The sequence below is a fragment of the Lagenorhynchus albirostris genome, chromosome 11 (assembly GCF_949774975.1).
Source record: "Lagenorhynchus albirostris chromosome 11, mLagAlb1.1, whole genome shotgun sequence".
NCBI classification, from domain to species: domain Eukaryota; kingdom Metazoa; phylum Chordata; class Mammalia; order Artiodactyla; family Delphinidae; genus Lagenorhynchus; species Lagenorhynchus albirostris.
In genome coordinates, this window is record NC_083105.1 from 40,786,520 (window position 1) to 40,796,510 (window position 9,991).

General features: G+C 36.6%; 1 protein-coding gene across 4 annotated transcripts in view; it reads right to left on the minus strand.

The window, feature by feature from the left end:
• The window catches only part of NAV3 (neuron navigator 3), a 364,503-nt gene extending 354,907 nt beyond the window's left edge, over positions 1 to 9,596 (minus strand). For all 4 annotated transcript variants that reach the window (XM_060164531.1, XM_060164532.1, XM_060164530.1 and 1 more), the window contains exon 1: positions 9,354 to 9,596. In XM_060164531.1, the coding sequence (XP_060020514.1) occupies positions 9,354 to 9,596 (243 nt within the window). The remainder of the gene's footprint in view (positions 1 to 9,353) is intronic.
• Positions 9,597 to 9,991: the final 395 nt, after the last annotated feature.

Sequence of the window (9,991 nt, forward strand, 5' to 3'; positions counted from 1 at the left end):
CACAATTTGCATGGAAACACAAAAGACCCCGAATAGCCAAAGCAATCTTTCTAAGGAAAAACGGAGTGGGAGGAATCAGGCTCCCTGACTTCAGACTATACTACAAAGCTACAGTAATCAAGACAGTATTGTACTGGCACAAAAACAGAAAGATAGGTCAATGGAACAGGATAGAAAGCCCAGAGATAAACCCACGCACATATGGTCACCTTATCTTTGATAAAGGAGACAAGAATATACAATGGAGAAAAGACAGCCTCTTCAATAAGTGGTGCTGGGAAAACTGGACAAGTGCAGGTAAAAGAATGAAATTAGAACACTGCCTAACACCATACACAAAAATAAACTCAAAATGGATTAAAGAACTAAAGGTAAGGCCAGAAACTATCAAACTCTTAGAGGAAAACATAGGCAGAACACTCCATGACATGAATCACAGCAAGATCCTTTTTGACCCACCTCCTAGAGAAATGGAAATAAAAACAAAAATAAACAAATGGAACCTAATGAGACTTAAAACCTTCTGTACAGCAAAGGAAACTATAAACAAAACCAAAAGACAACGCTCAGAATGGGAAGAAATATTTGCAAATGAAGCAGCTGACAAAGGATTAATCTCCAAAATTTACAAGCAGCTCAATATGAAAAAAACAAACAACCCAATCCAAAAATGGGCAGAAGACCTAAATAGACATTTCCCCAAAGAAGATATATAGATTGCCAACAAACATATGAAAGAATGCTTAACATCATTAATCATTAGAGAAATGCAAATCAAAACTACAATGAGATATCATCTCACACCAGTCAGAATGGCCATCATCAAAAAATATATAAACAATAAATGCTGGAGAGGGTGTGGAGAAAAGGGAACTGTCTTGCACTGTTGGTGGGAATGTAAATTGATACAGCCACTATGGAGAACAGTATGGAGGTTCTTTAAGAAACTAAAATAGAACTACCATACGACCCAGCAGTCCCACTACTGGGCATATACCCTGAGAAAACCATAATTCAAAAAGAGTCATGTACCAAAATGTTCATTGCAGCTCTATTTACAATAGCCAGGACATGGAAGCAAGCTAAGTGTCCATTAACAGATGAATGGATAAAGATGTGGCACATATATACAATGGAATATTACTCAGCCATAAGAAGAAACGAAATTGAGTTATCTGCAGTGAGGTGGATGGACATAGAGTCTGTCATAAAGAGTGAAGTAAGTCAGAAAGAGAAAAACAAATACCGTATGCTAACACATATATATGGAATCTAAGAAAAAAGAAACATGGTCATGAAGAACCTAGGCACAAGACGGGAATAAAGACGCAGACCTACTGGAGGATGGACTTGAGGATGTGGGGAAGGGGAAGGGTAAGTTGGGACAAAGTGGCAGAGTGGCATGGACATATATACACTAGCAAATGTAAAATAGATAGCTAGTGGGAAGCAGCCGCATAGCACAGGGAGATCAGCTCGGTGCTTTGTGACCACCTAGAGGGGTGGGATAGGGAGGGAGGGAGACGCAAGAGGGAAGAGATATGGGGATACACGTATAACTGATTCACTTCGTTATGAAGCAGAAACGAACACACCATTGTAAAGCAATTATACTCCAATAAAGATGTTAAAAAAAAATCCCTGCAATTTAGAAGTGTATAAGGCAAAAAAAGAAAAGATGTCTTTTTAAAAGCCACTGGTAACCTCTCAGAAAACAGAAGTCTGAAATAAAGAAAAGTAAAGCAAATGTAAACCTTGGAATAGTGGCAATGGACACAAAGTACTCTTTAAAGAAATGTATGTGCAAAGTTAGAAAGAGTGATCATCTGAAGCATGTTGAAGGACATAATAATAATTATTATTAAAAATAGTAAAGATCTGAGCATTTTTGGAAGCTGATTCTAAAGCAGTGATTCTCTACGGAGTTTGACTTCACCTTCCCCACAGATGCATTTCACAAAGTCTGGAGGCATTTTTGGCTGTCACACTGGAGAACGCTACTAGCATTTAGTAGATAATGGAAGGGATGATGCTAAGTATCCCACAATAGTAAGACTATTCCCCTAAAACACAGAATTATCAGCTCCAAAATGTGACAAGCTTGAAAAATCTGGGTCCAAAGAATCCATTGGATTGGAAGAGATTGAAAAAATAAGAGAAATGTGATAACTGATAAGACAAAAATCAGGAAGAAGAAGGGGAAGAGATAATAAAAATATTCTCCTTAGAAAAGCTTTACCAAGAACTATTGTCCTCAGTTCTCTTTCATTTTTTACAGATAACAGAGATTGAAGTTGAGACAGTTTAAGTGACTTATCATTTCAAAATCTAGCAGAAGTTTAATTCAAATCTTTTGAGCTCCTAATTTGATGTTCTTTTAACTATGACACCTAGTATTTTAAGTTCAAGATTGACTGAGGGTAATTGCTGGAGATATGACAGCATAAATATCAACCATGAAACAATTATTTTGTTTAAAAATTATGACATACCTAATGATTTTATGTCTCCATAAACAATATACTTAGTGCCTTCCTTTTTATTAAAGGAAAGAAAAATGTCTATAACACTGGAAAGGAAGAAACTAAGAAGAATACATTTGGCAAATCAGCATCAAATATACACTCAATATTGACACTTGCAGAAGAACAATTTAAAAGTTGTATGAGGTTCTGAATAACATTTAATCACATGTAATTTACACCAGAAATTCTGGTAATTTCATAGTTTAAAGCATTACATATAATTCTTTAAAGACGTTGTAAAGCACAAACAAAAATAATAGACAATAGTATTAGACTGTCACATTTCTATAAATTGTTACTTAAGGGAAATAAATGTATGATACTGAAAATCTGAGCCTTCTTCCAGCAGAGAAAAAGTTAAAATTCAAGGGTCATTACAGCATTCTTTACACTACTGCTACCACAAAGGCAAAAACAATTAAAACAACCATTAACAGCTTCACTATAAAACTTGGAGCATGAAGTATAACCAGAAAAAGAAATCATCATGTTTCTTTAAATACAAATAACTAAATGTGCAAGCACAGCAGAAACAGGCAACGCAGGCGGAATCATCTAGAGACCTGAGGGCTGACCTATGCAGCTGTGGGCCTGGCCAGCTCTGGAAGTGCTACCATGTGAGCGAGCCAACAGGGGTGTCCACAGTCCTCAGCAATCAGGCATCTTTGCCATGAAGGAAACAGCTGGAGCCCAGAGCCTGTCATCTACTCTATTGACATCTGCTGCTATATATGTCTCTTCTGGGGTTTCTTTTATTTATTTCTGTTTTTCAAACAATTCGGTGGAGACCCTGTGTCCACTTAATTGTCTTCTGATAATTCTAGGCACTTGGGCATACCAATGCTTTATTTGCAACTCAGGAGCAATGCTAATTAAATACTTACAGCAAACCTTACTTTTATATATATATATATATGGAAATCAAGTCAACCAATAGCACTTCTTCTCTCCCCCTGGCACCAGAAGTCCCCATTGTTGCAATGTTGTTTATTGGTTAAGAGTAGCATCTTTTGAAATCACACAGTTTTAGTTTGAATCCATTTTCTACCACATTGGGATACTGGCAAGTAATTTAACCTCAGCCTCAGTTTCTTCAACTGTAAAATGGGGATGATAACAGTGCTTATATTATAAGACTATTGTGAGGACTGAATGCAATACTCCGTGAAATGCTTGGTCCAGTAAATGGCATATGGCAAGCCTCTATAGACATTAGTTAATGTAAGTCCCTTTCTGCTATTACTTCTCCCAAATGTCTTTGACAGTGTAATTTTGTCTCATTTTTACTGAAGAGCCTTCCTCATTGTCTTCCTAATGAAGTCTGCCTACATCTATCATCTGACCCCAAACTGTTCGTTTTCACTAATAGTCTGCTCAAACCATGATGGCTTACTCTCTGGGTACTCCTCTATGAAACCCTCTCCTCAAAAGAATGCTTTTTCCTCCCTCTATATGAGCCCTATCTGCCCATTAAATTACAACTACTTGATGAAGTATTTTCTGAATGTTCCAACCAAACAGGATTTCTCTCAAATGTAAATTATGAAATAATTGCCCTCATTAGCAATATTATCCATATATTTGCTTGTCTATATCACAATTTATGTTTTAAAAAATATTCAATTTAATGCTTTTGAGTATCTTCTGTTTTCAAAGCATTACTGTTAGCACTATATGAACAAAATAGTAAGCAATAATCTCTATCTTGATTGTCCTTACAACTAATAGGGTAAGAACATTAAGCAAGTATCCATTCTACCATGTATATAAATTCCACTATTCATTCAAGAATTTCCTTTATATCTCCCCAACTGGATATAAACTTTCCTTCCTTTTAACCTCCACAACAACTTATTGATTATTTTCTTTGACTTTTGAAGTGAGTCTTAAAAAAAAATAGGTGAAACTTGGAGAAAAGGTTATAACTAGAAAAAATATTGCAAATATATCATGACGAGAGAGTGTAATGTAAAAGACAATAAAGGCTTTGTAGAGACAAATCTAGATTCAAATTCTGGATTTTGATACTAGTAGTATCAAAATTAACTGGTAGTTAACTGTCTGATCTTACGAGTGTCTCCCACTCTATCTAGGCCTCAGATTACTTCTCTGTAAATGTGGATACAGTGCCTTCTTTGAAACATTGTGAGAATAAAATGAGAAATTTCCTATAAAGTACAAGATAGGTGCTCAAAAAATTAATTCTTTTCTATAATAATGTAAAAAGAATCTTGAGTTTGCATAGGTACTTCAAGAAAGAAGGGGTGAGCAAGCCCAAGTCTGAAAAAAGTTAGAAATGAGAACAGGGGCAAAATTTAGGTGACAGATCAAGCCGAAAGGAGGATGGGGATTAAACAGTGAAGGCCAGTTTTCAGTGGTAGGTATGGCTGAGGAACTTTCATGAACAAGGATGTCTAATGCTCAACTGTATGTTATTTGGTGAACCATGACAATGTAAAACACTCTTTCTTAACCTTAATCTCCAGATTCTTAAGTAACGTTTCCAAAGCAAAGTTACTCTCTTTCTCATTTGGGTGAACGCCCAGGAAGAAAGGAAAAACAAATCCATATGAGGAGAGACTCTAGAAAATTCAAGGAAAGCAAGAAATCAGAACAAGAGGTAAATAGAAAAAATATGCCTTTTAGATATCATGGTGGAATTTGAAAATAGGCCATGGAATCTGTAATTAAAGTTATTTATTTAGACCACTTTATTTATAAAGTTATTTATTAAGACCACAACAAGATACCACCTCACATCTGTCAGAATGGCTATCATCAAAAAGAACACAAATAACAAACGTTGACAAGGATGTGGAGAAAAGGGAACCCATGTGCACTCTTGTGGGAATGTAAATTGGTGCAGCCACTATGGAAAACAGTATGGAGATTTCTCAAAAATGTAAAAAGAGAACTACCATATGACCCAGCAATTCCACTCCTGGGTATATAGACCCCCTAAAAAACACTAATTTGAAAAGATACATGCACCCCAATATCCATAGCAGCATTATTTACAATAGCCAAGATAGAGAAGCAACCTAAGTGTCCACCAACAGATGAATGGATAAAGAAGATGTGGTATATATATACAATGGAATACTACTCAGCTATTAAAAAGAATGGAATTTTGCCATTTGCAGCAACATAGATGGACTTGGAGGGCATTACGCTAAGTGAAATAAGTCACACAGAGAAAGACAAATACTGTATGATATCACTTATATGTGGAATCTAAACAATACAACAAACTAGTGAATATAACAAAAAAGAAACCAACTCACAGATACAGAGAACAAACTAGTGGTTACCAGTGGGGAGAGGAAAGGGGAGAGGGGCAATATAGGTGTAGGAGACTAAGAAGTACAAACTATTAGGTATAAAATAAGCTACAAGGATATATTGTACATCATGGGAAATACAGCCAATAATTTATAATAATTATAAATGGAGTATAGCCTTTAAAAATTGTGAATAACTATATTGTACACCTGTAACTCATATAATATTGTACGGCAACTGTACTTCAATTTAAAAAAAAAAACATTTGTTTAAGCAATCTGAAAAATTTGGGACACCCAAGAATGAGATACAGAGTAGCTAGATAGAGCTATGATCGAAGAAGTGACAACAATTAGGAGACTGAAATGCCTGAATTAAAAAATTGTAAGACAGGGCTTCCCTGGTGGTGCAGTGGTTGAGAGTCCGCCTGCCGATGCAGGGGACACGGGTTCGTGCCCCGGTCCGGGAGGATCCCACATGCCGCGGAGCGGCTGGGCCCGTGAGCCATGGCCGCTGAGCCTGCGCTCCAAAAAAAAAATTGTGAGACAGGAGAAGAAACTAAAGTTTTTTCTTTAATCAGAATGGTAAATGTTTTGGATGATGTGATGGAGAGCCACTGGAGAAGAGACCAATTTGGAATGATTACAGTAATTGACAGAAAATTTAACAAGGGCCAAAGCATGAGGATGTGCATAAGGGGATAAATCCAAGCTGTAGTACAGAAGCAAAATCTCCAATTTCTAGCAAATTATGGAATGTGGAATAGCGATGTATATCACCAGAAATCAGACTAGGAATTCAAGATTAGATGCCTGGAATGATGGCATGTACACTAACCAAAAACAAGGATAGGAGAAGGGAGTGTTGGACTGAAGATACATTTCTGACACTGTCGTATACAGGTTTGTTCTCTCTCACCAGACTGAGGCTGTTTGGTGCAAGGACCAGCAGAATACTCCACGTAAGTGTTTCCTAATGACAGTCATCTATTGTGGGTACTATCAATGGTCTCTTTTCCTGAGAAATAGAACCCATAATTTTTACTTGGGCCTAGAATAAACTCTACATTTTCCAGTCTCCACTGCAACTAGATAAAGCCTTGGAACTATCAACAGGCCAAATGGATATGGAAGAATCCTTAATGGAACAGGATGTGTCTTTTTTTTTTTTTTTTTTGCGGTACGCGGGCCTCTCACTGTTGTGGCCTCTCCCGTTGCGGAGCACATGCTCCGGATGCGCAGGCTCAGCGGCCATGGCTCACGGGCCCAGCCGCTCGGCGGCATGTGGGATCTTCCCAGACCGGGGCACAAACCCATGTCCGCTGCATCGGCAGGCGGACTCTCAACCACTGCGCCACCAGGGAAGCCCAGGATGTGTCTTTTTAATTGAGTGTAACTCAATTATCCACTCAAGACTGAGAGATGGATGCCAAAATGACGTCGGTAGACAAAAAGAGAGAGCCTGGTTCCCTGACAATTGCATGAAGTCACCATACCAGTCATGGATGGCTTACTTCCAGATATCCTCTAAATGAAAAAGAAATAAACTCCTATCTTATTTATGCTGTTATGTTGATTTTTTTTTTTTTTTTTTTTACTATTTGCACCCAAATCTAATTTTCTCTAACACAACGACCTTGATCATTTTTGCTGTTTTCTTTAGTTCTTTTTTTTTTTCAGAAGTTTATACAAATCTTAATTCTTTTCTAACATTTAGAAATATTCTGAAATGCTGACCAGGTATTCTTTACATTTGTTTGAAAAAGTTTTCCATCTGATAAGCAGCATGGTGAAAACATCTCTATAAATACAACATTGCTTACCACAGAGTCTTATTGGAATATCAGATGTATGATTGATTATGTTTGCTAACCAAAGAGACCAACCAAAATTCTCTTGCAAATAGTACTTACAGTGGTCAAGTCTTAGGCCAAGGCCATTTATCAAAGTACAAGTTTGAGTAAACCTGCAGAGATGATAGCCATGGTCAGGAGAGAAAAGTGGTTTCTCTTCCATCTAATCCAGACAAGTCATTGTGGGTACACAGAATATTAGAAGAGAACAGCATGCATTTGTTTTAATTATTTGCATAAAGTTAAATATTGTTAGTCTTTTATTGATAATTTACACTTCCCTACTTTTACCCTGAATTGCTTATGTTGGACTGAGAACTCTAAGCCTAAAATTAACTATTTTATTTTAATTGATTTTTTCTTGGGTAGATAGTGTTGTCCTAAAACACAAAAGGAATAATTTTAGAACTAGAAGTACTTTAAAAATCATTCATTCTAAACCTTACGTTTTATAGATTGAATGATCCAAAGAGACTAATGAACATAACTAAATCTTTCTCAGTATAATTGTTCATTCATTGATTCATTCATTCATGTATCAATCCATTCAATTACTAATTGTTATGCCTAAAGCATTGAGGAGAGGGAGCTGTAGCACAGAATAAGGTCTTAGGTTCTATATATTTTCAATTTAGTGGGGATAGAAATAAATTATCCAAATAATTAAAACGCAATATAAATTAAGGTGTCATAAGCATTACTACAGATGAATAACCACAGGAAAGGAAAGGGTAACTAGCAAAGACTTTATGAAGAAAGCTGCATTTGGGCTGCACCTGAGAGGATTTGAACAGGTGAAGACTGAATGGACATTTCAGACAAAAAGCGTGACTTCCTTTTTAACTTGTAGAGTTGATTTCCATATGAAGCCTTTTCTTAAATTATTTTAAATTACATTTGGGCGGGAGAGTAAAATCAAATCATTCCCTAAGGAGCCAGAGGTGAGAATGGTGACTTTGTAAAGCTTGATGTCATAGTTAATGCTGCATTAAAAAGTGATGCTCATCAAGGTACAAAGGAGTCCCCGTTAAGTTCACCAACTGAAGGGCCATGCTACCCCTCAGCATCTGGAGAAAATGAGTGTAGTATGGCTTAAAACCCAAAAGCTATGAGCTACTGCTCACAAATGTCATAAATTAAATGATTGAAAAAGATGTCAGTAATAAGTAAAAGAGCAGGGTTTCAATTTACAAGTGAAAACCCAGACAAATGTGCAGTATCAAGGAAAATCATACTTCATTTTGCTTCATGAATTAAGCAGGCTAGGAGTCACATATTCAATCAGAAAGTGTTTAAAATGCAAAAGACATTTAGAGAAAAGTGAAGGTGTCTGTACTAGTTTTCACAAATAAATCTTTTTTTTGCTTTATATCTGGAAAATAGCTCCCCTTTTCCTCCTATTTGTGATCAGTTACAGTTAGCAGTAAGAGAGTTAGCTAGGATTTAACTAGGCACTTCATCAGTAAGTAGTACTGATAACACAGGCATATTCAGAGAATTTCGTTCACAACTTTTACAACCATAAATTATAAATACAGTTCTGCATAGGCTAAATATTCAGCTTTTCAAACTACTTACTTTCTTACACCGGTATTCCTCTACTACTCCCCACTTCACAGCATGTTTTATATTCTACCTAAAAGGAAATTTGCATTTCAGCTTTATAAGTCTGTAGGTAACCTTCAGCCACTAACCTTGCTGTCTTCTGTCTCCTTAGCTTTTCCTTGGAGGGGTTTCTTCTCTTCAAATTCACAGGCTGATTGTAATGTGACCTGACAAGAAAGCATTGAGCTCTCTGATTCAGTAAGTTCCAGAGGTCTCGAAGAATAGTGCTGTGACCCAGTAGTGCCAAAATTTGGTATCGGAAGAGCAGTATGAATAGGCTTTGACCCAACAGCTGGCTGCCTCAGTTTTGAGGCAACCCCAAGTACAGGCATGGCTTCTATAAAAGTATCTTCTTGCTGCCAAAGAAAATGCTTCTAACCTCAGTCTGGTAGACTCCAACTTTAGTACTTCCAGAATAAATACTTTAAACAAAACTAGCAGTCAACATGATTTAAAAAAAAAAAAACGAAAAAAACACAACTAATAATATAACTTTCAGGAAGAGGCAAAACTCCCCTTCATCTTTAGTTAAGTTTCTTTCTTGCTGGCTTGAATTCTCATTCTCTCATATATCCATTCTCTCTCTCTCTCTGTTCAGTGTCCATGTAATATTAAATATTCCTTTGGGGAGGAAACTTTTCTTGAAGGTAACTGCTACAAAGCTCCTTCTCTAGGATTAAAGATCCTAGTTTTACCTTTTCTTCTCACTACACAGTCTGAGTCTGAG